The 27,451-nt window shown below is 58.3% G+C and overlaps 1 protein-coding gene across 2 annotated transcripts; it reads right to left on the bottom strand.

Annotated features, from left to right (window-relative positions):
- Window positions 1-96: 96 nt before the first annotated feature.
- ASIC4 (acid sensing ion channel subunit family member 4) lies at window positions 97-27,087 on the bottom strand. Of its 2 annotated transcripts, XM_024981642.2 has the most exons (10): window positions 21,925-27,079; window positions 6,171-6,315; window positions 5,955-6,082; window positions 5,603-5,765; window positions 5,055-5,111; window positions 3,225-3,378; window positions 1,718-1,809; window positions 1,563-1,642; window positions 1,142-1,246; window positions 97-959 (listed from the first exon to the last, which is right to left on the bottom strand). In XM_024981642.2, exons 1-10 carry the CDS (start codon window positions 22,891-22,893, stop codon window positions 846-848), a joined length of 2,007 nt encoding a protein of 668 aa, XP_024837410.2. In that variant the 5' UTR covers window positions 22,894-27,079; the 3' UTR covers window positions 97-845. The 2 variants fall into 2 exon arrangements, 1 of the variants encoding a protein (XP_024837410.2); XR_009492041.1 differs by lacking the exons at window positions 97-959; window positions 1,142-1,246 and adding an exon at window positions 4,615-4,642 and having other exon boundaries at window positions 21,925-27,087.
- Window positions 27,088-27,451: the final 364 nt, after the last annotated feature.

Genomic DNA, 27,451 nt, shown 5'->3' with positions numbered 1-27,451 from the left:
TGGCTGGGGTCAGGATTTCCTCTTCCAAGGGACCGAGTCATGCGTGTGCCCTGCCACGCCCCAGCTCCCAGCTTAGTCACATATACACACACAGAATTCTTAATACCTCTTTATTCCCAATTTTGTCAGCACTTTATAAAACCAGATCGGAAGCAGAGAGGCCCGAGGAAGCCCCCTTTCCCACCCCCAAGCTCAGCCAAGGTCTGGAAGAGCTGCTGCTCCCTGTGGCGCAGGCTTTGGGGAGTGGAGTTGGGGCAGTGGAAACTGGGAGCTGGGCCAGGCCGGCTGGATCACCCACTCTCCTGCCGAAAGAGGAGCTGGGTCTGGAGCGGGGCAGGAAGCAGGACCAGCCCAGCTGTCCTGAGTCCTGAGGGGCTTGCCCTCTCCTGCTGACACTGCAGGGCTAGGACCCTGGCTGTCCCTAAACTACCCACCCCTATCACCATCACCCCACCCGCTTTCTACATCGGTACCCTAGCCCCACCCTGTCCTCCCTGAATATATACAAATGTACAGAGGGTTCCACTCCTGCTAGGGTGGGCCCCTTTCTCCTCCTCCCTCTTTCCTCCCTCAGCCTTTCTCTCCTCCACAGGGGCCCACGTCCTAGTCTCCAGTTCTCCCTGGTCACCAGCCTGGGGGAGGAGGGTGTGCACAAGAGGAAGCCTTGTGCAAAGCAGCTGGCGCCAGGGTGAGTGAGAGTCCCCACCCTTCCAGTGGGCACCGCCCTCACTCCCTCAGCCTTGGGTACCCCTCTCCCCTGGCCTCCTGTCCCGGGAGCCAGAGTCTACAGTGGGGATCCAGGGAGGAGTCCCAGACTCCTGGGTCCTTTAGGACACAGCACCATTCTAGCAAGCGAAGTCTTCAAAGAGGCTTCCTGGGGGGCCGTGGGGGTGGTGGTGGTTGGGGAGCAGGCTGCTGGCACCCCCGCCTTCAGCACGGCCTCGGCTTGGGCAGGGACTCTGCAAGGTGAAGAGGGAGGGGGACAGGGAGAGATTGAGTGAAGCCCGCAGGCCTCTCACAGCCAGCCTTCCCTTGTCCGTGGGGGGCAGAGGCTCCAGGAACCCCACCCTGGAGGGCTAGTTCAGAGGTTATCGGGGGATTCAGTCCTGGGAGACAGCACTGGCTGCATACTCATCCTCACCTGCTCCTTCAGCTCCTGAAGCCCCAAAGTGGAGATGCCCCCAGTAGAGGTCCGGAGGGGGGTCTTGGGGCGACGCCACGCCCGCTTCAGTCGGTCCCAGGACACCTTGGGGTTCAGGGTAGGGGGACAGCAGTGGACTCAGGAAACTTGCTAGAGGAGAAGGACGGGCCTCACCAGCCCCACCACATAGGACTTGCTGCCCCAGCAAACCCTCACCGGGACACCCCAGCCCTCCTCCCCCATCCCCCTTCTCTTTGCCCCTCCTTGCCCTCAGACCTTCTGGCCAGTCAAGGGAGGAGGGAGGGCTAGTAAAGAACTCTGAGCTTGACTTCCTGCCAGTCCAGGTCTACCAGAAAGCCTGCCGGGCCTCTCTGCTTCTCCCCCAGCCCCTCCTCCTACCCACCAGGCCCCTATCCCTTGCCTCATAGATGTAGTCGAGGATCTCCAGCAATGTGAGGATGCTGGCCCCGATGAACAGTCCCATCTGTCCCCCGAGGTCTCCTGGGGAGCGCGAGAGCAGGGTCAGAGGAAGGAGGCTGGGCTGCTCCATCCCCGTGCAATCGGAGCCAGGCTCACCCAGCAGGGCTGACAGGCCGTAGGCTGCTCGCTGCTCCATGGCCTCAGAGGTCAGGGCTTCAAAAAAGACATCAAGAACCAGGAAGTTCTCTCTGCAGAGACAGGAAGCAGGGTATCCCTGAGGGGCCATCGTCTCAAGGAGACAGCTGGTGGGACATCCCAGACCCAGCAGACCCAGATCTGAGGCCCCTGCACGGAGAAGCTGGTGATCACCCCCAGGCTCCCAAAGGCTGTGAGGAGAAGCAGGCCCAGATTCCTGTTAGCTTCATGTTCTGAAGGCTAGCAAAAGGCCTGGGAGAACAAAACAAAACTCCCAGGCCTGCCTTCCCTCCTGCCTTCTCTAAAGCAGCAAATAGCATTCACTTTGCCTCATCCCCGTACCTCTGTAGAACCTTCGTGTGTGTGGGCGTGCGTGCATGCTGAGTGACTTCAGTCATGTCTGACTCTTTGCAACTCTATGGACTATAGCCTGCCAGGCTCCTCTGTCCAAGGGATTCTCCAGGCAAGAATACTAGAATGGGTTGCCGTGGCCTCCTCCAGGGGAATCTTCCTGACCCAGGGATCAAACCTGAGTCTCTTGTGTCTCCTGCATTGGCAGGCAGGTTCTTTACCCCTAACGCCACCTTAGAAGCCCCATAGAACCTTCAGTGGCTCCCTATTACCCTGCAGTCCACTCCATAATTCCTCTTCCAGACTTTCAAGACTGCCCATGATCCGCCGCACTGTATGTTCTTGTCCAAACTGCGCTCTTATCTGCTTCTCTCCACACAGCCTTCTTGATTCTCAGACGGGTCTCTGCAGCATCCCACACATCTCTAACTGGGATTCCCCCCTCCCTCCTCTTCTCATGGACCCAAACCCGGGGTCCACAGAAGCCCAGCTCATGCCTCCCCTGCTCCCCTTACCCCACCCGCAGTTGTCTCTCCTGGGGGCCTAAGAACACTTTCAAACAAGGCCTCATCCACAAACTGTGGCATGAGTTATAATCATCTCTATCCCCACAGGGCCCAGCGCTGGGCCTGGCACTCAGAGGATGCTCAGCATTTGTAGATTGGCTGCAGGGTACCAGATCCAGGGCTCAGTGGGGCCACCTGTGGGCCACCCGGCTCCTCCCCCATCCCTTCCAGTTCCTCTCCCTCTGCACAGAACTGGACATGCACTGAACAGTTCCCAGGTTGCTGGGGCAGAAAGACACGCAAACAGAGGGTTCTAAAACAGCAGGTTAATGCAACGATAGAGATATGGGAGCATGCTGTGGGAGCTCAGATGAAAGGCATTTGGGCTCTGAAGGGCATCCCTGGAGGCAGAGACAATGGATATGACTTGGGGTGGGCAGGGGTTAGTTAGAAAAAAAACAGATCAAGATCCTGAAAGGTATTCCTGGCAGAACGCTCATTATTAACAAAGCTGCAATCCATTCCTAGCCTCCATCATACACTTAGACCTATTGAGGGTGGTCTCCATTACATACATACACACACACACACACACACACACACACACATACCGTATGTAGGTCTCGTTGCGATTGTATTTTCTTGCCAGGTACCGGGCCGAGCCCCTGTTGGGGATCCTGACCATGGAGATCTCTTTCCCGTAGCGGGTCAGGTTGCAGGGAGTAGGACAGAAACACGGGCCTCCGGAGCCCCCACCCAGGGAGTCTGCAACACAGAGGCACCAAGTGCAGTGGGGGAGGGCAGGATCCCCAGAGGCCCACCAGCTGTTGGAAGGAAGCCTCGGGGGCGGTCCTGAGGCAGGCACGCCCACACTGAGGGCGGGTTCTGACCAGCTCTGGCACCACCTGGAGGAGACCGGCTTCCAGGTTCAGTTTCAGACCATCCAAGAAAGTGGGCAGACGCAGAACCCCCAGCACATTCCTTCTCCCTCTGCTGCCCAGCCCCCTGGGGCGGAGAGGTCCTCGTGGCTTAGAGGGAGGGCTCAGCCCACCAACCAGAGCTAATCAATCATGTGAGGCCACAGACACACGAGGGGCTTGGAGAGGATGGGTGAGTGGACGGATGAATGAGTAGATGACTGAACGGACAGACAGTGGGCAAGATCCTGTGCTCAGTGTGCTGGGTTTTCTCTGTTCGCCCCTTCAGATCCACTTTCCCCACCTTGCTCTGTCCCAGGAAGCTGACCTCTGCCAAATGCGTCACCTAGACTCCCCGCCCTCTTTGCATCTCTCCTCTCGTGGCCCCAGCTCCCAGCTCCTGTCCATCTCGGACAGTCACAGGTCCCTCTCTGGGTGCCCCTAGTTCTGTGGAGTCTCACACCTCCTGTGGTCCCCTTATCCCCATTCACATCTGTTTCTTCATGAAACACTCTTCAGTCACCCCTCTGAAGATGAAGTAGTAGGACAGAGAAGGTGTGACTCTGCCCCCAGATCTTAAGCCCGCCCCTGTGGCCAGCATCTAGATTCCTCAGTGAGCTCCTGACCAGTCACTCTGAGTCTAGTCTACCTCCTCTCTTCCTCCTCACCTTTCCATCCTTGCATCTCATCAGAGTCCCCTTTGTAAAAGCAGAAGGCATTCTTGCCTGGCCTTAAGCCGCTGTTGGCTTCCCAGAGCCTCCTCTGCGCACACTGACCTTTCAAGGCCCCAGACTCATGTGTGCCCTCTCTGGCCACAAATCTTAGCAAGAGCTGCTCCCACTGCCTAGAAGGGTCCCCCTCTTCACCAGCCTGATTCCTCTACATCCTTCAAGCCTCAGCTCATATGTCACTTCCTCTGGAAATCCTCCCTTCCTGCCCAGGTGGGGCTGCCTGCCTTTGCTGGGGCCCCACAGAATCGCTGAGGTTCCCCTACCCAAGGACTAACACACTGCATTGTGATGCCCGTCCACACCCCTGCTGGGTAGTAAGCACCACAGAGCAGGGCTCTTATTCCCATTCTTACCTCTGGCACCAGCGCAGACTGTAAACATCTGTAGAATGAATAAATGAATGAATGAATGAAGTGTGGATCAGGCGAGATCTATGGACAGAAGGGGTTGCCTTACCCACACTGATAGCCAGCAATGCACCTTTCCTCACACCAAGAGAGAAGTCATTTCCCCTTCCCAGAGAGGCAAGTTCATTTGCTGGACCAAGATGAGAAGCCCCGCCCCTCACTCTCAGTTCCGGTTCTCGGCAACCTCCCACCCCGCTGCTTTCACTTACCCAAGTACCACACCTGCAAAGGTCCTCAGACCCCTGGAGGTATGGGATAAGGCTCAGCCCCCAGGAAAACCCCCAGGAAGAGACTGGGAGGGGAGGAGCCAAGGCAGTGAGGAGAAAGGTGGACAGAGAGATGAAGAGGAGTGGGGCGGAGAGGCAGGGCGAGAAGGCAGCACGGACCCAGTGTGTGGTCGGCACACTCGATGTAGATATTTGGCGGGCAGATGGTCTCATTGCCTGAAAGGAGAGAAGATTATTCCTGGAGTCTATGGTTCCATCCACTCTCCACAGCGCATATTCCCAAATATGGGCACACATGTTCATGTGCACACATGTGGGTGTTTGTGCATATATGTGCATGCACGAATGTGTACGTGTTTGTACATAGAAGCATGGAGATGTATGCGTGCATATATGCATGCAAGCCACGCACGCTTCCATGGACACAACTAAGCACATGCATTTACATGCACGTGATGAAGCACGTGCACACAACCCACATACACAAGTACAGATTACACAAGTACATGTGTGCAGAGATACATATGCATATGTGAAAACATGCACAAAATCCCAAACACATACCAGGCACCCTCACGTGGGTAGACACATGCACACGTGTGTCACACACATGTACCTGCCCCCATGCACATGAGCAGTGTTCTGCCCTCAGAGGTTCTGGAGCCTGGCAGGGTGGCACGCAGGGCTGGTGGGGGTGGGGTGCCCACCTGGCATGTGCACCATCCGGCAATGGCAGCGCTGAAGCACGGCCTCCTTTTCACAGCGCAGCCGGCAGGCAGACACGCTGTAGGCTGAGTAGCCCTGAAGCTCAGGCTCCCTGAGCCCACTCTCCGCTCGGCAGTTGCCCCAGGGCTGGGGCAGGTAAGTCAGCTGAAGAGGCAGGGCACGATGGAGTCACGCATAGAAGTCTTACCCTGCCCCCAGCACCCACAGCCCCAGCAAAGGCTGTGGAAGGGCTGGTGGGATGTGAGCTTCTGGAGGGCAGATCCAGTCAGCCTCCTCTCTGGGCCCAAAGGCCCCACCCCATGGCCAACCCAGGACCCAGTTGGGCATGCTCACCCGCTGTTCCTGGCAGGACACGAAGGTCTGGAAGCCTGGAGACACGCCAAAGCCCAGCTGGTGGATGTAGGGTGGCTCCTCCTGGCTGTGGATCTGCACTCGGATGCCCGCTTCAAACGATGTCTCATCTGCACAGTGGAGATGGGGTCCTTAGGAAACCTTCATTGCAGGCAGAGGACCCCGGCTGGAGCCCCTGTCCCTTTCCCGCCTGCGTACTTGTCTCTCTCCAGATGGGCAGGTACTCCTCCTGCTGAATGTCCAACATGATCTCCAGGCCGCTGCCCATGCCCCCTGCCCGGCTGGGCAGTGAGCTCTGCGGATCCGCGTTGAAGGTATAACACTTTCCATAGCGAGTATAGACCTGGGGTGAGAGAGAGGAGGGGCAGGGTGCAGGATGAAAGACAATCCCTTAAGCTTTGGTGGTCTATAAGGGCCACCAGACCTGCCTGGTCACCCCTGTCCTATATCCCAGCAACCAACCTACAGCCCAGCTGCTCCCTCAAGTTCCATCTTTTCTACTGGCATCCTCTCTTCAATGATTAGAATGCACCTTCAGCTTAATGGGGCTTCCCTGGTGGCTCAGCCAGTAAAGAATCTGCCCTGGGTCAGGAAGATCCCCTGGAGAAGGAAATTGCAACCCACTCCAGTATATTTGTCTGGTAAATCCTATGCACAGAGGAGCCTGGTGGGCTACAGTCCATGGGGTTGCACAACTGAGTGACCAACACTTTCACTTTTCTTTTCCAGCTTCACGTATCAATAGCAGAACTCTTGATGTTTTCCCAAATCCTGTTCCTGACTCCTTCTCCTCTTCTGAGTAAAGGGCTCCGCTCTCAACCTAGTTTCTAGAGTCAGAATCCCTGAAATCTCCCTCTTCTGGTAAGTTGGTTGCTCAGATACGGAACAGGGGTGACCAGGCATCTAATCCAGCAGCCATCTTGGCAATTCTACTTCCGAAATCTATTTAGAATCCATCCAGTTTCCTTCCATCTCATGTCCCACTTTCACTGTTATCTGCCTCTGGCCATGGCGGCAGGCTCCGAACTAGTGTCCCTAGTGTCCCTAGGCCTTTGCCCCTACCTTCCAAGTCAGACATGACTGAGTGTTGGCATGTTTAAGGTTTTTTTACCAAGCCATTCACAACATGGTAGCCAGAGTGCTCATTCTAAACTGCAGAAATCCAATCAAGTCACTTGCCATCTTAAAACCCAACAACCACTTCCCATTCCCCAGAGAATAAAGCCAAGTTCCCTCCTTGCCTGAAAGTCTCCATGAGAGGTGACCTTTGCCTCTCTCCTGCAAAGAGATCTCCATGACAAATTCAAACTTATGGAGCACCATCTCTCCCAGGGCCTTTGTTCCTGCAGTTCCCTTTCCTGGAATGCTCCCTTCCACCCAGCTGGCACGGCCCAGCTGCTCATCTTTTAAACCTGAGCTTAAGTGTCTCTTCTTCAGATGCACACTCATAGGCCACACCCATGTTCAGTGTCACCCTTCCCTGATCAGTGTGTTTGTGGGTTTGCTCAAACTACTCATCAAGACTTCAGATAACCTTGCTTATCTGTTTGTCTCCCTGAGCAGCGGTCATCATCCCTCACTCGACTTCATGCTACACAGAGGCAGTGAGTGGAGCATCCCCAGTGCAGGGCACAAGAGATGCTTCCAGAAAAGACGACCCGCGCTGAACGAAGCCCATCCCCGGTTTCCTCTGCGGAGAGTTCTCCCATATGGACACCAGATGGCGCTGGCGCCCCGGAGATGGAAGCCGAGGCTCCGGCGGGGACAGAGCTGCGGTTGGGAGTTAGTTGCAAGCGGCTGGGGTTGGGGAGGGGGTTGAGGAAGGGAGGCAGATGGAGGTTCCCCCCTGCCGGGCTCACCCCACAGAGACCAGCCCCCGGGTCAAACCCATCACAGGCAGCACCTTCGGTAAGGAGGTCAGCGCACTCAATCTCTCTCTCTCCCCTTCTCCGCGGGAACATTTTCACTCTGGTGAAAGCTGGGAGGAGAGGCATGAGGAGGCCGTCTGAGGGAAAAGATTCCTAAACACCTCGCTCCAGGGAAAGGGGAGGGCTGGGTTGAAGACAGTGGGAGTGAAGAGTTCTAGGAACTGGGGGCCTGGGGTGCCCCCGTCTGTGGGGCAGGGTTGTCTCACCCTCCTATCTCTACTAGGTTAATGATCCTGATAATTCTTCCCTCTCAGACAGTTCTTCTATCACCCAAGCACCCCGCCTCAGATTCTCAAAACAAAAGGACGCAGTAACAAGCACTGTGCAGTTTACAAAACACGGCAACGTCTGCCGCCCCACTGCATCTCCTCGGCCACCCTGGTATCAGGCAGGTTTAATTAGCCTGATGATTACAGATGAGGGAGCCGCAGCTCAGAGAGGTGATGTGAGTTGCCCAAGGTCACACAGCTAGTCAGTGGGAGAGGTGGAGCTGACTGAGATAGATGTAGGACTCAGGGGTTCCTACCATCCAGTGCTGGCAACTCCCCTCCCAGCCTACCCCGCCCCAAGTCCCAGCCCCTGTCCCGGCCCCATCCAGCTGAATTGAGACTGGAATCTCAACACTCAACCCCTTTTCTTCCGTTCCGCCGTCCCATTCACTCCACTCCTCTACACCTTCCCTACTCTCTTTTCCATATCTGCTACCTCTCGGTTCAGTCCCTCACCTGTCTCTCCCCTCCGCCTTCTGCACCCATGCCGGCTGCTGGGTTCCAGTCGTCATTGACCCTTTCCGTCACACCCCTGCCCCAGGTCCCTGCTGTGTCCATCAGTGGGGCAGGAGTGGGCATGGCAGACAGTCCCAGAGCATTCGCTCTGCCCCAGGCACTGCGCTCAGTGCTTCTCACACTCTTTCCAATTCCAGTCGAATCTCACAGCCACCCGACATCCTACAGATGAGGAAACTGAGGTCCCAAGGTTGGCTGATTTGCCAAGGTCTCCAAGAGCAGTGCTTCTTAAACTCTAATCTGCACACTGAGCACCTAGAGGTCTTGTCAAAAGACAGGTTCTGAGTCAGCAAACGTGTGTTGGGGAGCAGGACTTGAGATTCTGCATTTCTAACAACCCACTGGTCTGCAGACCACACGGTGGGTCAAAAGCCCCTAGACAAAAGGGCCAGAGTCCAGCAAGACAGCCCAACTCTAGATCTGTGTTTTCACAACATGTCCCCAGAGGGAAGAGAGCTTTGAACAGGGCTGGGGCAAGATTGCTGGATCCTCAGAGGTGTGGGAAAGGCAGAAGGGGGAGAATATGTGAGCATTTGCCCCAATTCTCAAAGCACTCACCTCCTTCCTATTTTGAGCCAAGCAGATGCTGGAATCAGCTTTTGCTGCTGCAGCCATTTTTCAGTGTGGGTTCCAGTGGGGCAGCTAAACAAGGTACCGGGCTGCATGGGGACCCTGGTAGGGAGCTGCTCACACGTGCCCCCCAGCGTGCAGTGACTGACCCTGACCCCTGGGCACTGTCATGATCTCTTCTTTGGGACCGTGGACTCCTTGAGGCTGGGAGCCCCAGGCCCCAGGCTGGGATACCATCTTGGTATCCCCAGTGCCTGCTAAGTCACTTCAGTTGTATGTGACTCTTTGTGACCCCATGGACTGTAGCCTGCCAGCCTCCTCCTCCATCCATGGGATCCTTCAGGCAAGAACACTGGAGTGGGTTGCCATGCCCTCCTCCAGGGGATCTTCCTGACCCAGAGATCGAACCTGTGTCTCTCAAGTCTGAACCTGGGTGGGGCCAGAGCCGCCTCCCTACCTGATCCTTCCACCACACACACACACACACACACACACACACACACAGACTGCATGACACTGAGACTACCCTTGTGCAGGGCAGAGCCAACTGGGAAGGCTTTGGCTCCAATGGCTTCAGATGGGGGTGGCTACCTGGTATCTCTGCCCTCGAGGCGATTGTGCAGAGAGAAGGTGACAAAGGAAGATGGGTGGAAGGACTCTGGGTCTGATGGACAATGCTCTGCAGGGAGTGGACAGGCCAGACTGGCAGAGCCAGGCCACCTGCACCGCCTGGGTCAGGCCCCACTGCTGGGCAGAGCAGAGCGTTGCCCTGGAGACGGTCCCTGGGCCAGGCAGGCAGCAGTGGGTAGAGCTGCTGGCTCCTAAGTGGCAGAACCCTGGTGGCCGCACAGTCCACAGACTCTTCCATGGAGACGGCACGGCCGCTCAGCCACAAGCTCCCACTGGCTGTCCACCGTGCTCTCCCCAAGGACTGGCCCCAGAGGAGGGTCAGTGCGCAGGAGTTGAGGCTCCAGAGTCCGGCCACGGAAAGAGGCATGTCCTGGGCCAGGATGTACCCTGATGGACTGACGGGCTATTTCCAGATCTGCCACCACTAGCCTCAGCCTCTCAGGCTGTTCCCATCCCAGCAACACCTCCTTCTCCCGCCTGGTGCTCCCTCTTCTCAGCCTCCCTTGCTGTCTGCCCTCGTTCCTAGGTCTGCCCCCCCACCGCCCCCCCCAACCCTGGACGTGGGCGGAGCCCCTCTGGGCGGGGCTGGACAGCTTCTTGACAGCACTGTGTCTGCGGCACTGCAGGCAGACCCCTGGACCCCTCCCCCAACTCACTTCCTGCCAGCCCTCTGCCTATCCCTCTCGGACCACCTCCCCTTCAGCATTGGCCTGGGTCTGTCTGCCTCTCTAGCCTCCCCATCCCCTGATCTCAATTTGTCTCTCAAGCCTCTCTGCATCCTCTTGAGTCTTTCTCTGTCCTCAGCATCTAATCAGTTATTCATCTGGCCTGTGTCTCTGCCCCATGCGCTCTGCCCACCTGTCCATCCCCCGGCCTGGCCTTTTTCCCATTGGCCTGGCTACACCCACCTCCCCCCGTCCCCTGCCCCCCGCCGCCTCTGTTCTTTTGCCCACTGCATCTCTACCTGTTTGCTTTTCTCCCTGTCTATCCCCTAGACAAGGTATCCAGTGTCTGACTATTGTCTTCCTCCTCTTGATTTTTCTCTGGCCCAAACCACCTCCCTGACCAAGAGTCCCTCCTTCTCCCTGCCTGCTTCTCTGGGTCTGCCCCAGATGATGACCAACGACCAGAGACTGGGAGAGACCTGTCCAGAGCGTGCTCCTCTGAGCAACGGCTTCTCTCTCAGCTCCTTGAGTTCCATCTGTCCACAGCTCCGGTTGCCTTGAAAAACTCTCCCTGGCTGGCTGGCTGTTATCTGCCCTCACCCTTTCCCACTCCCTCATCCTCCCTACAATCATGGAGCCCACGGGGTTAACAGGCAATTAGCAAGGCCAGGGCTTAGAGTGGTGGGGGAAAGGGCTCTGGGCCTCCAGGAGATAAGAAGCAGCCAGGAGCAGCTGAGGCTGGGCTAATCCCAGCACTAATCTGCGGCCTGGGCTTTATCTCCAGTGCCTTCTGGGCACCCTGCCTCTGCCAAGGCCTTGGCACCTCCACCCACCCCTCTTTTCCACGGCAGCTTTATCCCTTCAAATTCCATCAGCCCTCCCTTGATCCGGTCCAGCCCCATGCCTCTCACTTCAGCCCCTGGAACGAACTCCCCTTAATCCTATAGTGCCCAGGGGTCCAGGGTAGCCAGTGGAAGGGGTTATGTTTTCATCTGCCATGGACCGTAACTAGCATCCCAGGTCAGATGGCTCTTCAGCCCCAGCTTCACTCAGGGGTAGCCCAAGCATCCAGGTTCAAAGCCTCTTCCTTCTCTGTCCTCACCAGGGAAGACCGTGCCAACTCAGAATGCCTGGGGTGTCTTCACTGGTCAGAACTGGGAAGTCACTCAGTCCAAAGCCTCACTGTACAAAGGCCAAATCTGAAGCCTAGAGATGCAAGGGACATACCCAAGGGCATACAGAAAAAAGAGGGCACATTCAGAACTAGTACCCAGCCCCCAACCCCCACTGGGCCCCAGCATTGTCCACTAACCTCCATTATGCATCCTGGAGGTCAGTAGACCCTGGTTCCAGCCCTTGCTCCACCAGTGACAGCTGTGTAACTTGGTTAGTAAAGTGATTTACTGACTTCTTTTGTCCTCAGTTTCCTTATCAGTCGAGTGGGGACAGAAATTCCTGCTCGCCTTATCGCATAGGTTGGTAATAAGTCTCAAAAGAGATGAAGTAGGTGACAGGCATTTGCAAGGTAAAATCACATACATGAGGCCTCAGTATTAGTTATGAGGGTGTTGTGGAGGCCAATAAGATTCAAACTGGGGCAGAGATCGGCCAGCAGATGCGGTGCTGGGAAAGGATCCACATAAGATTCTTAAGGTTCAAAAATGGGTGCACATTTTGAAGTCTAACAGAACAGGGTTCAAATTCTGGCTCTGCCACCAGCCTTGGACAAACAACCTTGGGTGGTGAGTTAACCTCTCTGAGCTTCAGATTACTTTTCTGTAAAAGGGGTAATGGTAATTCCTCCTCCTGAGGTTCACAGTGAGGATCAGAGGTAAGTCCAGAGAGATGCATGCAAGGTGCTCAAGAAAGTGGGGGAGCCCAACTGGGGCAGCCATTTGACCTTGGATCCCTCCGGGGCCCATTCTCACTGGGCACAATGCCCCTTAGTAAAGGCTCTCTCAGCAGTTGTGGGCGAGGATGAAATGCTGTCAAAGCAAAACCCCCAGGCTCTGAGATCTGGCTGTCCTACCAGAGGAGGGTGCAGGCCAGCAGCCCTGAACTGTCTGTGAGATTCGGGTTCAGTCATTTAACCTCTCTGACCCTCCATTTTTCTTCTGTAAAATGGGAATAATAATAGGCATCGTCGGAGGTGTAATGGAAAAGAAAAAATGTATTGAATACATAAATAATAGCGACAGTTAACATTTATTCAGTGCTTACTCTGTGGCAAGCACAGTCCTAAGCCTTTTATATAAATTAACTCCTTGTGTGCATGCATGCTAAGGCATTTCAGTCGTGTCTGACTCTGTGCAACCCTGTCCATGGGGTCGCAAAGGGTCAGACACAACTGAGCAACTGAACTGATGGACTGTAGGACTGCTGGGCTCCTCTGTCCATGGGATTCTCCAGGCAAGAATACTGGAGTTGGTTGCCATGCCCTCCTCCAGGGGATCTTTCCAACCCAGGGACCTTAATTCTCACAAAAACCCTCTACTGGAGATGTCTTAACATCTCCATTTTACAGACAAGACAATGGAAGACCGGAGAGGGTAGAGCAAGCCAGAGTCACGTGAGGTAGCAGAGGAGGGGACTGGGTCAGGGGCATGGGACTCTGTGCTCAAGGCCACTGTGTACTGATACACACCTGGCACAGCCCCAAAGACTAGGAGGAGCTCCTGAAGTGGCGGGCGTTCACATCAGGCGTCCTTGTCCTACACTGTTCCTTGAGCCTGTACAGTATGCCTGGCACTGTGCTTGCTGTTGGGGATAATTCAGAGAACAAAATCCCTGGCTTCTGCCCTGGAGGAGTTGGCCGTTTGGCCCCAGAGGCATTTATTCATTCCAAAAGTGTTTGTTGAGCACCAGTGCTGGGAGCCAGGTGTATAACAGTGGAGAACAAAGCACACAAAACCAACAATCCCCGGGACAAGCAAATGTTAGTAGCTGGGATGTGAGCTGTGATAGGGGGACGAATCCAAGTCCTATGACTGTGGAACAGGAATTTAACTTGGGTTGGAGAGTCAAGCTTCCCAGAGCAAGAGCACTAACCCACCCAGGAAGGGCATCTGATCACAGAACAGTCAGACCCAGGGAGCATACCCCACCTCCACCCCTCCCCCTTAAGGGATTCCTAAGGGGCACTAGTAGTAAAGAACCCACCTGCCAATGGAGGAGACATAAGAGATCTCTGGGTCGGGAAGATCCCCTGGAGGAGGACATGGCAACCCACTCCAGTATTCTTGCTTGGAGAATCCCAAGAACAGAGGAGCCTGGCGGGCTACGGTCCACAGGGTCGCAAAGTGTCGGACACGACTGAAGCGACTTAGCACGCACGACCCCCACCCCATAAACCTGGCCCCCTTCCCTACCCCAGGGACCATGACGCAGCACACCCCAGCCCCCAGCCGCCAGGTACTTTTCAAGGCGACTTCTTCTCCAAGGTATAGGTGATTGTGAGTCTAGAAGGAAATGGGCACAATGTTTGTTCAAATGTAAATGCATGAGCAGTGGTGGAGAAGTACGAGACAGTCAAGGCCTTGTGTAGCTGCTGAGCTGGAGCCGGTAGCAGGAGCACGTGAGTCTGTGGGAGAACACGGCGATTTCAGGGAGCGCCGTGTCTCCACGGCGGAGGAGAGAAGGCGGCCCCCGGGGCCCAGGTAAACAGCCGGACCTGTTAGCGACCGCATAGGCCTTAAACCCTAGAAAGCAGTCTTGCATAAGTAAAAGTCGCTCAGTCCCATCAACTGCGTCCCGCCAGGCTCCTCTGTCCCTGGAATTCTCCAGTCAAGAATACTGGAGTGGGTAGCCGTTCGCTTCTCCAGGGGATCGAATCCAGGTCTCCCGGATTGCAGGAGGATTTTTTTTTTTTTTAGAGTCTGAGCTACCAGGGAAGCCCCAGTCTTGCAGGCAGGAATATTTTTAATTTGTAACGAAGTCCTTCCCTGATGTTCCAGCCTTCGATGCAAAGTTAGTAGTTAAAAAGAGTTTGCTTGCACAGTGAATCGCACCCGTAGCCCGGCGGGAGTTCAGGAGCCGGGAACGAGAAGGTGGCAGCGGCAGTGAGACGGTGGATGTGCCATCGCCCCCACCTCGCGGGTGCACCGGAGCATCCAGGCCGGGCCCACGCGCACCCAGAGGGCCGCACCCACCGCCTGGCGCTCCTCGCCGCCTCCCTCGTCCCTCCCGCGGGGTAGGCATCCATCAAGGAGCCGGGGCTCCCTCCCTCCCGTCTCCTTCGGGCTCCTCCGCTCTCCTCCCTGGGTTTGCCTCATTTGCATTCCCCCGGCTCCCGGCTCCTCGGCAAAGTGACCTCCGCACACAGCCGCGCCAAAGGCTTCCACCGCGGAGGGAGACCCCGCCTCCCGCCGCCCTCCTCGGCCGGGGACGGGCGGGGGGCCCCAGGCGAGGGCTGCAGAGGGGAAGGCGGGGTGCCCAGGGCCGTGGAGGGACTCCGATGGGATTTGAACCCGCGGCCTCAGATCCTCAGCGGGGCGAGAGTGGGACATGGAGGTAGCACAGGCCGGCGAAGCTGTGCCCCCGAAATGGAACCCCTGCTGGGAACCCGGGCTCCCCGACATCCCCGTTTGCTTGCGCTGCATCCCCACTGGAGAGGAGCCAGCCCTCTACGGGGCCATCGCCCGAGTGTCCCCTGCCCTTCCGGGGGCCTCCCCAGCCCCCCAGCCTCGCTCCCCTGGCCGCCGAGCCGCCGCCCCTCCCCCCGTTTGGTATTTACACCTTTCACACATTTGTAAGCTATTATCCTGTCCACGCTTAGTCACCGCTGAGCCAAGCGCCACGGATTTAGCTCCTTTAATCTTTCCTCCTAAATCAATCCTCCATTTCCCCTTAATCATCCCGTGGCTCCTCTCTGAACTCTCTCGCTGCTGCCTCGGCGGCTGCAGCCTCTGCCTGTCTTTCTGGAACTGTTCCCCCTCTGACTCAAAATGGGTGTCCCAAGGGCATAGTGAACATTTGGGGGGTGGGTTGGATTTTCAGTGCTGCCAGCCCCGGCCTGGGGGCTGGGAGCCGGGGAAGAACTGCAGGCACCCCTCCCTTTTCTGGAAAACTGCACTCTGAAGCCTCTGATCTCCACCCCTTGGGGGTCTCTGTCCTCCCACCCCCACTCATGTGGGATGGCTCCAAGACCCTAAGCCTCCTGCGGGATTTACCGCCCTCCCCCCCCCCCAAAAAAAAAACTTCTCATGCCTCCTGTCCACGGTTCTGACTGTCCCACCCTCTCCCCGCACTGCTCCAAGGAGGTGGCATTACTGGGAGAGCCTGGAAGGGCAGGGAAACACTGATAACTCAGTCTGAAGCTGCCCTCTCACCCCCCTCCTCCAGGGAGGCTATCCATCTCTCGAGACCACCCTGAGTCTTCAGCCCGCCTTCACTCCCCCTCCTCCTCCCCCCGTGGGACTCACTGACTCGGGGCCCCAAACTGAGTAGCCCTGAAGCTCTGCACTCTGAGTGCTCCTTGAAGTCTTCCTGCCTCCCTGCCGCTCCCCCTCCCAAATCCCTGATCTCTTTTGCCCCTAGCCTGGGCTTGGCGGCGGAGTCGGCCCTGCCACCAGCCAGGAGAGGGAACATAAGGTCAGGGGTGGGGGTCCCGGAAGAAGCACAGGTAGGGGAGACAGAGGGAAGACAAGAATGCGGGGGCCATTTCTTCAAATGCTAATCAGCATCTTCCGGCAGTGCCACAAGAAGCTGAGCTGATAATGAGCCCAGCTCGGGGCTGATTCCTGATTAATAAAGAGGCCACTGGGCTGCTGAGTGGGGCCGGGTGGGGCACGGCCCTCCCCTTTGCCCTTGCAGACCAGCCCTGGGTAACTGTAACAGTGCCTGCCCGCGGTGTCTGGGCCACGCCACTTAAATCCCCCCCAGCAACGCCACTAGCCAGTAGGAGGTACCCAGGCTGAGAGCGCCCCCTTCAGGTGGGCCGGAGGGGCAGCAGCCAGTGATGGGGCCCGCAGTGGGGAGGGCTGGCTCACTGAGTTCTGCAGTCCAAGTTGTAGGTAGCTCTTGGGATTATTTTTTTAATCAAGAAATTTTTAATTAAAGTAATCAACACTCTAGGCTTCTCTGGACAAACTGGAAGACACCCCCCCACCCCCAACACTGGGCATCCTGACCCGAGGGCAATAGTCAGGTGAGGCTGAGAAGCTGCTGCTCCCTTCAAGGGTAAGTGACCTTCCCTTCTCACCCCCCACCCTTCCCTACTGGGTGAAAGGCAGGACCAACCCTGAACTAGATGTTGAGTTAAATGTTCTCCCGGTTCTTGCCTCGGGAGAAGGTGGGGCTGGTGGGCACAGAGGGTGACTGGCAGTGAGGGTCAGAGGCAGCTCATATGGTAGATAGTGGCCTGGACCAGGCTCAGCCGGAACCCTCTCCCCTCCTGAGTCAAGGGGGCGAGGAGAGGTGGCTTCAGGCAAAGTTATGGAGCTGGGATATCTGCGGAGGAGCCCCTGCCACAATCAAGGAGCAGGTGCGGAGACTGTCGGTACTGGCCTGACCATACCAGGGAAGGGGGTACTGGGTTCAGGTGGAAGCTTGGATTGAAGGCAGGAGATGGTGGAGGAGCCTCCAACTGGGGGCTGGGGCAGCCAGAGAGTGATGGAGGGCGACTTGCTGCTCCCTCTGCCTCAGAGCCATCCTGATGGCAGCTGGGGTGGGGCTGGGAGAGGAGGGAAGAGGGCAGGGAGGGGGACTGCCCAGCTGGAAGAGGCCTTGTCTAATTGTGCCTGATTAGTAGAGAGGAAGAGAACAGGGCAAGTGATTAATAGTCACGGCAGTCACCAGCGCGTGGGGGAGGGGTGTTGGGATGGGGAGGGAAGTCTGAGAGTGGATAGAGACAGGGAAGCGCACACAGGTCCCTGGTCACCTGCCCCGCCGGGGGGCTGCCCAGACCCCAAAGGACAAACTGAGACGAGCTGGCCTCCCTCTACCTCCTCAGGGATTCTCCACCTTCCCCGTGCCTAAGTTTTCCAGACAACAGAATGGAAAAGACCAAGGTCACATCCTACACCCGGGAAGTAAGGTGTACCTGCTCACATGGTGAGCAGACACCTCGATGTCCCGAGGCACAGGCCCCATCCTTGGCTCAACCTGGGACCTTAGTAGACGGCCAGACTTCTGATCACAGCCCACCGCCACCACTTCATATCCTGTGATGCCAGTTGGAAAGCCTATCCTCCCCAACCTGGCAGCTTGAACCCCATCCCCAAGACCACCTGGAGCCCCACGGTCTGATACCGCAGTCACTGGCCACGCTCGGCTGTTTGAATGGAATGTTGGTCCTCCGTCATGCTAATCACACCGCAGATGCTCCCTGGCCAGTGTGGCTAGTGACGACCACCGTGGACAGCACAGATTCAGGACGTTTCCATCATCACAGAGTGTTCTGTGTGTCAGCATGGATCGTGAGTGTGTGCACTCCTTTGCATGCACACATGTGCCTGAATCTTGGGGAGGGGTGGAGAACATGGGGATGCTATGACAGAGTGGGGGTGCAGGCTCGAGGGTCAGGAGAGGAGCAAGGCTAGGTAATGGAGAGCAGCGAAGATGCCAGCACACGGGTTGGAAAACAGCAGGTGGTGCTGGGAACAGTCAGGTTAAGGAGGGCCAGGAGCTGGGGTGGTGGTGTTTCTAACAGCTGACACTCTGAGTGCACACTACGTGTGTGTGTGCCAAGCAGTGGGCTAAGCCCTTTACAGCCATCTCTTTTGATTATCACAAGCACCCAATTTTTTTTAGGTTCTACTATTGTATTTAACGAATACAGAAGTGGATGCTCACAGCAGCTTTCTGACTTCTCCAAGGCCACACAGCCAAGGTTCGAATCCAGGTGGTCTGGCTCCAGAACCCACACACTTGATTGCTTCACTGTACAATCCCCACATGAGAGAAGATGCTGAGTTTTAGAGCTGCATTTTACAGCTGAAGAAACGAAGCCTAAGGAGAAAGAGTGATTTCTGCCTTCTAGTAAGTGGGCAGGCTCAGAGCAAGCCGAAGCCAGGGAAAGTATGGATGGGGCTTGGCACACTGGGGTTGGGGAGCTGATGGTGGTAGGAATCAAGGATGAAGAGAGAGTATATGGGTGGTGATGGAAGGAGGAGGTGGAGGTGGGTGGTATGAGACTGGGTGAGGCGGGGGGCAGGAAAGAGAAGAGATGGGGTGAGCTAGGTGGAGGGGCGTATGGGTGGAGAGGTGGGAGCATCCCCCACCACCCAGGAGCCCTCTCCTCTCTCACCCCTCTCCCCTCCTCCCCAGACCTAGCCCAGCCTGCCTCATCCCTTTTAAGCCTTCCCAGCCCTCTTCAGCAGAGTGCCTCTCCGAACCTTGGCTCTCACTATCCATGTACCTCGTTTGGCAATTAATCCTGGTGCCTCCTGACACTGCTTGCATGGCTGGTTAACTCTTGCATGGTTGGTTAAGCTCTGAAGTCTCCCCGTCCCCGCCCCACCACGAGACTGGAGGCTGCTTGAGGACAGGGACTGGTGACCAGGGCTCCCCCGTTCTTTGTTCTTTGCCCCCACAGCACCTGGCAGGGAGCCTGGCACATAGTAGGTGCTCAGAACTCCGTGTTGATTGAGTGACTGATTGGGAGTTGGTGAGGGGACATTAGGGAGCAGGGGGTGAGAGCGATGGCAGTGGTAACAGAAGCAAGAGCTGCAGCTGAGGGGACTGGGGGAGGGTGCATTACCCAGAGTAAAAATAGGCTGGAAAATGTGACATTTATTAACTTGGATTCGGAGGAAAGGTCACAGCAGAGTGGGGAGTGGGAAGGAGAAAACGGGGAAAGCAGCAGAAAACACACACCAGCCCCTTACCCACACCCCATCTATCGCTGTCACTGACTGTCTCAGCACTCATGCGCTGGAGGTTCCCATCACTGATCCCTGTACCTGTCTCCCCTCCATGGATCCCAAATCCCCATCGTGGGCTCCACATTCTCACCAGAGTCTACTGTGACCTCAAGTCCCCATCAGAGAGCCTGATGTCTTTGTCTGTCCGTACCCCTTCTCCAGTCTTGCCCACACAGCACACCCCCAGTTTCCCCATTGCCATGGATCCTGCCATCCCAACCATAATGCCAGACCATGCTAAGCTGGCAATAAGGACTCAGCCCTAGAATGCCAGGTCCAGGGAAGAGTTCCACTTGGCACACGGGGGTTGGGGTTTGGGAGACAGGTACAGGACCTAGGCTGGGTCGGGGGCAGATGGGTCCAAGGGACATTCCTCTCCCCGAGTGCTGGCTCTGCTCCTCTGCCCCTCACTGTCCTGCTGCATCCAGAGCAGAAAACCACAATCTTTAGTCCATTTCTCTCCATCGCAAAGGGCCTATGGGAGATCCACCCTCACCCATGCCTGGCCATGCCCACATTCAAAGGGATTCACCAGCTTTGATCCCGGGACTCCCTGTTCCCATATCCTCCAGGCACATCCTCCTTCCCTGGAGGCCAGGCAGGAACCTCTGGCCTCCCTCACCTTGCTTCCTCGACCCCTATCTCTCCCTCCCCACTGAGGTTTCATCGCTCTTCCCCTTTTCCTTCCACCCCCACACTGGGGCCTGGGACACAAACTCCCACTCAGGGACACAAAGCCCCCATTGATTTCTGCCCCAACAACACCTGCTGACACTGGGCTCTGTCCCCCAACCAACCCGGAGGGGTGGGGATGTCTCAGGAGCAGCCCCTCGGACCCAAGAGGCCACATTCACACACTCCTTAGGGACAATCGCTTTGAGAGCAGTGATTTTTCCTGGAAGAAGGAGTGTGTGGTTGGACCACAGGGCTAGTGCTCACCCCCGCCCCATTCCTCTCTCAGCACAATCCTCCTTCTCGTCCCTTCCTCCATTTCTACCCACTGCCCCCACCCCACGGCAGGAGGACCCCGAGGCTGCAGGCTTGGTGGGGGCAGGAACATGGCTGGAGCATATTTCCTGGTGCTACTGAGGCAGTGAGTGAAGGAGACCCTGGGTGGGGGGCCCAGGTCACGACAAGGAAGAGTGCCTCGTTTGGGGCTGGCTTTAAAGCCTGGGCTGGATGGGCACCATGTTGATGCCATGTATTTGCATATGTGCTGGGCACGGTCACAAGAATGAAAACACACGCCCCACGCTCCACACATGCATAATGCCAGGAGTAAACTGGACCAGGGACAGCATCCCAAGCCCTGGGAATACCAGACAGCCTGTGACTGTGGGTGAACGGAGCACCAACAGACAGACAGCATACAAGACACACCTCCCCACACACACACGCCTCACACACCTGGATTATGGGAGGTGTGCATGGGAGGGCAGCTCCACGCCTCCACGTGAGAGTGTGTGTGTGTGTCTGCGTGCATTCACACATATGTGAGACGGAGCAGGGAGGGGCTGAGGTAGCTGGGGTCACAAGATGGGTCGGCATCCAGGGGGTGACCCTGTCCTGGGAAGCTGAGTAAGGGCTGGGCTGTGGGCACGTGGATGAGTAGCTCTGGATGCGTGTGTGGGTGTGCAGGTGTGCACGGGAGCATAGCGACAGGGACGCTGAGTGTGAGTGAGAGAGTGTGCAGGAACTATGTCCCCATGCGGTAGGTGTGTGTGTGTGTGTGTGTGTGTGTGTGTGTGTTGCATGCACGTGTGTGCCGGGGGCAGCAGTGAGGGTGAGCCAAGCTCCTGAGAGTGAATGAGTGATTCTCAGTGTAAGAGCTAGAGCCATGCAAGGGAGCAGCAAGAACCAGGAAATGGAGGGAGGGCCTGGGCCGCGGGAGAAGCTGGAGGGGAGCATGAAAGAGGGATGTGTGAGGGAGTTCGTGAAAGGGGGTGTGTGTGAGAGACAGGGACAGCGGGAGACACTGGCACCCAGTGTCCGCGAAGATCGGCTCTATCCAGTCTGCCGGCCGGGTCGGCTCCCCAAGACGCAGCCCCGAGTCCCTCCCTTGCTGGAGCCCCCAGACATGCTCTCCCCATCACCCTTGTTTGGTGGGGGTTGGGGGGGGGAGGAATCCAGCGACCACAGAAGAAAAGGGGAGTAAGAGAAAAGCAGGGGTCAGTTGGTCTGGCTATGGCCTGGTGCATCCCTTCCGAGCAAGCTGACTGGCTTCCAGGCCCCTGTGAGCCCATCCCAGGACCCCCGGCCCCCCAGACCTTGGCGCTGCGGCAGCCAGAGAGCCCGTGGAGGAGCAGCAGCAGCCGCTGGGTAAGCCCCCAGGAGCGTCCACTGCTCCCTGCTGGGGAGCCCCAAGGGAAACACCGGGCTGGGGGGTGACATGAGGCCAGCCTGTGGCGGCAGAAGGAGGGGAAGCCCTGTCGAGGATGCCCTGCACGCCACCCTCACCCCCACCGCCAGCCTCTGGCCACCCTAGGCTGGCCAGGCTGCCTGGCAGGACTCACCACAGAGAAGTTGCTAGCAGAGCAGTGGTGCCCGCTGAAGTTGCAGCTCTTGAGCATGTCGGCGAGCTGGTGGCCGGTGCGGTTGAGGATGTCTACCATGTCGGGCTCCGGGTAGCGCAGGCCGGCAGCACGGTGCCCGTCCCGGTCTTTGGGGGGCAGCCCGGTCAGGTTGGCCAGGTGGAAGATGTCGGCGTCGCTGAGGGCCGAATGCCGGAAGCGGTTGATGTTGCAGAGGGTGACGGCGGGGAAGCCGGCCGCCGGGGCTGGGGCAGCGGGGTCCATCACCACCAGGTGAGGCCGGGTCAGGTAGCCCCGGGCCAGGCCGGCCGCCTGGTACAGGAAGGCAGCCAGAGAGGTGAGGAGGGCCAGTGCCCAGAGGGTTCTCCGCAGTCCATGGGGGCCTGGGCCACAGGCCCGGCCCAGCCCATGCAGAGTGCTGGTGCTGGCGAAGGTGGCTAGGTCCCGGGGGGCTGCTGCCCCTTGAGCGGCCCCCAGGAGGCTCTGCTCATCCCCTGCCTCCTTCTCCTTGGGTTTCGCATCCTCCTCTGCAAATTTGATTTTGCACACAATCTCGATCGGCATCTGTCCCCAGATGCTGGGACCAGCCGGAGCCTTCCTGCCCCTGTCCCTCCCTGGCCAGCAGCCCCCGGTGCCCTCTGGAGTGGCGGCGGTGGCAGCAGCGGCTCTTCTAAACTCAGGGCAAGCGGGGAAGAGGATGGGGACAGGGTGGGGGCCCGAGGTGGGGGAGTCACTCCCACTCCCAGCAGCTCCGCAGCCCTGATGATGCCTCTGCCTCTGCTGCCTCTGCTGCCGCTTGTCTCTCTCCTCGATCGTCTCCTTGTGGCTTCCCTTATCAGCACCAGCACAGCTGTCAGCCCCTGCGTGTGTCCCTGCGAGCGAGCGAGTGAGCGAGGGAGCGAGCGCTGCTCTGCCACGCCGCCGTGCAGCCCCAGCCGCTCCGCTCAGCATGTGCTCCGGAGCCCACCCCGTGCTTAATAATTCAGGACATGTCAACAGCGTTTCACCGGCAGCACGGGCGGCAGGAGCCAGGCCAGGGGAGGGGGGCAGCCCCCAGCCCAGGACAGGGATCTCCGGTCCTTGCCTGGGACCTCGTCGGGAGGCCCCCAAACTCTTGCTACACCCTCGTCACGCATGGGGTCTCCACCTGGCCCCACTCCCAGGCCACCAGGGAAGAGGCTTGCACCCAGAGTCCTTAGCTTATTCTGCCACTTTTCTGGACCACACCCTGAGAAGGGTCAGCCAACTCCATCTCCCCATCTCCTGGCCTCCCTGACTCCTAACACCAGCACCTCCTGACCTCGCTACCCCACTCACAGCACCTTCCAAAGAACTCCTTGGGAAAGCCACTTGTTTGAATGAGGGAGGGGAGGGGAGGGCAGAGAATGGCAGGCAAGACAGACAAGGGGTCAGTGATGGCTCCATTAAGATACTTGACTTCCTTAGAGCTTTGCTCCAGACTTAACATCCACCATGCCCCTGCCCGCTCTCCAATTTTGGCTGCCCTCTCCCCCACTTCATCTCCATCCCCAAACTCAGTCTCTCCTGTGTCTGGGATAGAGGGCACCCTGGCCAGCATAAGCATCTGTGGCCACTTTGCCTCCCCAAATATTCCCCAAATCCCTTGCCACAGCCAGGCCTGTGGTGGGGGCAGGGAACGTGTTGGGTGGCCAGGCCAGGGAGCAGAGGATGTATAACGTGGGGAGAGGGTATGGCATGGAGGTCAGGAAAAGCCCAAATGGGGGGTTTGGAGGGAACCCAGATGTGCTGGGTTTGAATCGGAGGGAATGCAATCCTAAAGAAGCAGGCGCAGGGGGTGCCAGGCAGAGGGGCAGAGGAGCAGAGCGCTGGGGTGGCCATGCCTAGCTGAGGAGAGGCAGGATGGGGCCTATGGTGGCTGGCCCAGAAGGGACGATGCCGGGGTACCCCCAGGGTGGGGTGGTCACAGTGAGCTGCCTGTGCCCTGGGAGCGGGGGGCCTTGTGTGAAAGTGAGAGCCCTCATGGGAGAAGAAGCACTTGTCCCCTAGAGGAAAGGGGGCGCTGATTAATCGGGGCGCTAATGAGCAGCAGGGAGAGGAAGCTCAGAGGGGCGGGGAAGGCGGCTCCATCGATCCGAGCCGTGGAACCAGCAGCTGAAAAAAAAAAGTGAGAAGGGAATCGATCTGAGGGAAACGGCAGCAGCCGGGGATTAGAGCCTGAGGTCCACCCGCTGCCCAGCAGCCACCCCTCCCCTGCGGCAGGCCTGCCCTGCCCCGGAAAGGGGCCCGGGGTGGCTCCCCAGGGGGGCAGGGAAGGGCTCTGCACACTCTTGGCTGGAAGCCCAGGTCAGGCCGTGTCCATTGCAGGTCACCCAAGCGTGGAGCACACACACACACACAACCCCAGCCCTGTGTGGCACCCTGCGGGGGTTGGCCCTAGCCTCTCATCAAAGTAGCTTCCTCAGGGGCTCTTGGCTGGGCCAGCTCCTTCACTCTGAGGGTCTCAGACTCCTGGGGGCCAGGGGCTTTGTCTGGCCAAGTCCCAGAGGGGACAGGGGTTGGTACTGAGAGCAGCTGCTGAGTTAGCACTCAGAGTCGCCAAGTGACCACCAACAGCCCTCATCGCTGCCTCTGCCATGCTCACCCCTCCCTGTAGACCACTAGACCCTTCCAGCCTTCCTCCCCCACCTCCTTGTCCTCCCCAGCCTCTCTTTCCCCTTTTCTCCTGGTATTGATTTTTCTTTACTGGTTTTTTTTTTTTTTTTTTTTTTAAAGGTGATTTAATTGCTTTTTTAAGGTTACTTCAGTCTGGGGCTCTGCCAAGAAAACGGGGAGCTACCCCCAAGTTCTCCCCCAGCACTGGTTGCCGCCCAGGACTCCGTGTGTGTTACTAAATTGTCCTGTGAACACAGGTTGTGCTCCCCAACATAACTGGCCTCCATTGCGAGCCCAAAGCACACCCTTTTCCTCCTGAGGGTGCGTCAGGAAGCCTTCAGCCTCTAGCAGGAGTGAAGTCGGGTGGTAACCTGGTGTGGGGGGGATAAAGGGGGCAGAGGGCAGAGGGTGGTGAGGGGAGCTCCAGGCCACTGCGAAGTGGAGCAGCAGTGAGCCGCAAGTGCCCCCACCCCTGCCCCCCGACTGCCCCACAGCCAGCTGTCTCCAATTGTTCCCAAGTCCCCACCATCCAGTCTCCCAGATCCCGGGAATATGGCTGTGCTCAGTGGGAGCCCCTCCATGTCCTTCCAGCCCATCCCTTGGTCTTCCCCCCCATCTCTCCAGCCTCCCCTGTCACTCCACCCCATCCCCTTTACACCCCCTTCCCCTCTGGCCCCCCGTCCCTTCTCCCCTCCCTCTCCCCGCTTCCCTGCCTGCCTCCCTCTCTGCCCGGCTGCAGTTGGGTGATAATCTCCCTCATTTAGCCTCCCGGCTGCTTCCCCGGCTCATTGCCCAGCTGGTCCCTGGGGCCCGGCCCAGCTTCTTCCCCACCCCCACCCCCAGCCCTGCGCCCAAGCTCCCCCTTCCCTTTCCCCTGTGCTTCTCCCACCCACTCCCAGGGGACCGGCTGCCCCCTGCAGTGAGCATCAGGGCCAAGTGTGGCTAGCTGGACAGGGGCCGGGTGTAAGCAAGGGGGGAGGGGCTGCCCAGGACTCTGGGGGTGGGAATGTGGGTGCAGGTTGGGGGGTTGGAGTTGGGGGGAGGGGGGAGGGCAGGGTCCGGACGTGAAGCCTTAGCCAGTCGTCCTCTGCCCGCCCTCCGCCCTCCCATTGGTCCCACTGCCCAGACTTGTTCCCCAGTCCAGTTCTCTACCCATCCCCACCCAGCTGAAGCAGGCTTCCCGACAGAGAGAGCTCGGTGGATGGACTGAGGCAGCGATTAGATTGACATCTGTACAGCCTGACCAGCCAGGGCTTGGGAATGGGGGGCGGATAGGTGAGGGAGGGCCGGAGGGTTCTGACTCAGAGCCCCTGGTAGGGGGCATGGAGGTTTTATTTGGGCAAAGTGCTCCGGAAGGTAGACCTGGAGGCCTCTCAGGATCCAGTTTGGGGGTTCCTAGCTATCTTGCCCCTGGCCCCCAGGCCTTGGGTTGCCTCTTCTCCCAGCCGGGACCCCCAAGCTAAGCTGCATTTGCCCCTTACCCCCCCTCTTCGTGGGTCTCACGCTCCCAGCCTGGGTGACATGACCCCCAAACTCCTAGACAGAATGGTCCTAGAGCGAGCCCCGAGCTACCCTCAGCTTCCAGAATACACCCCCTGCCACCCTGCCCAGCCCAGCTGATACCTGTCCCAGGCCTGGCTCTGCTGGGCACCCAGGGCACCAGCCAGTGTGGGACAGACGTGGGTGGGAAAGGGACACGGATCGGGGGGCGGAGGCCGGGACTGGGCCAGTCCTGGCTGGTGAGCGAGCAGCGGTGACAAACGGGCTGTGCGGGGGCCGAGGGGCGGGGGGCGGACGGCGGCTGATTTATCTGGGTTATTTATGCCGCGGACGAGGCAGGAGAAGCGGTTAATGAGAGTCCCAGCGAAGGGGGTGGGGAGGCCCGGACGTGATCTGAGGCAACTGAAGAGGGTTAGCGTCCCGCCACCGGGCCCTGCCCCCACTGGCCACCAGCACTACGCACCCCCTACTCTGTCCGAGGGCCGGGTCAGCCCGGCCTTGACTCCTCTCCTGTGGCTGGCACCGACAGCCCCGCATCCGGTTTGGGGGCCCGCCCAGGTAGAGGCAGTGGGGGCAGTCGGTGACGAGAGGTTGAAGGGACCACGTCTGAGATCGAGGGGGCGGCTGGAGGAACAAGGGGCGGGGGACAGAGAAGGCAGGGCAGAGAGGGAAGAAAGATGCAAAATCTCGGCTGGTCAGAAGCTGACCAAGTCTGAGTCTGTCGCGGGAGGGTTGGGGTGGGGAGAAGCCAATGTGGGGCCGGGTAGGCAGCTGGCAACCTCGGAGCTGAGGCTGGAGAGAGGGCCAAGGGCACTGGCGTTCTATCTGGTGGCAGCCAGGAGTCATCGTAGGGGCCTGAGAGGCAGAGGCAGGCCGGGGTGGGGGGGTGGTCAGAGAGAAGAGAGGACGTGGAAGGAGGAGGAAGAAGATCCAGGGAAGGAGGGGGGAGAGGGCTTTGCAGCAGTGAAAGCTGCTGGGAGCAGATAAGGCGGTACGGCAGCGGGAGGGATTAAAGCTCCGAGGGGCCAGGGCGGGGGCGGGGGCGGGGTGGGGGGAGGCGAGAAGGAGAGGGCTGAGGGCCGGACCCCGGGGCCCAGAAGATGAGTGCGGGAAACTAGGGCTGCGAGGGGGCAGGATTTAACCAGAGACCAGACGTGGTCGTCGCCTGGTTGAGGAGTGGGGAGAGGACGGAGTCTTCCTGCTCATCTCTGCTGAGGTGGGGGACTTTTCCGCCACTGATGGAGCCCCCATACGCTGCTCTCGGGGTAGCAGAGCTGAGTGGAGAGGGACATTCCTTGGGAGTGGGAGGCTACTGAAGACTGCTGGGGAGGCGGGTGGCAGGGGCCGGCCCTGGGAGCCTCCGAGCTCTGATTAG

This window comes from Bos taurus, chromosome 2 (assembly GCF_002263795.3).
Source record: "Bos taurus isolate L1 Dominette 01449 registration number 42190680 breed Hereford chromosome 2, ARS-UCD2.0, whole genome shotgun sequence".
In the NCBI taxonomy this organism is placed as follows: Eukaryota; Metazoa; Chordata; class Mammalia; order Artiodactyla; family Bovidae; genus Bos; species Bos taurus.
This window is presented reverse-complemented; position numbering and strand designations above follow the sequence as displayed.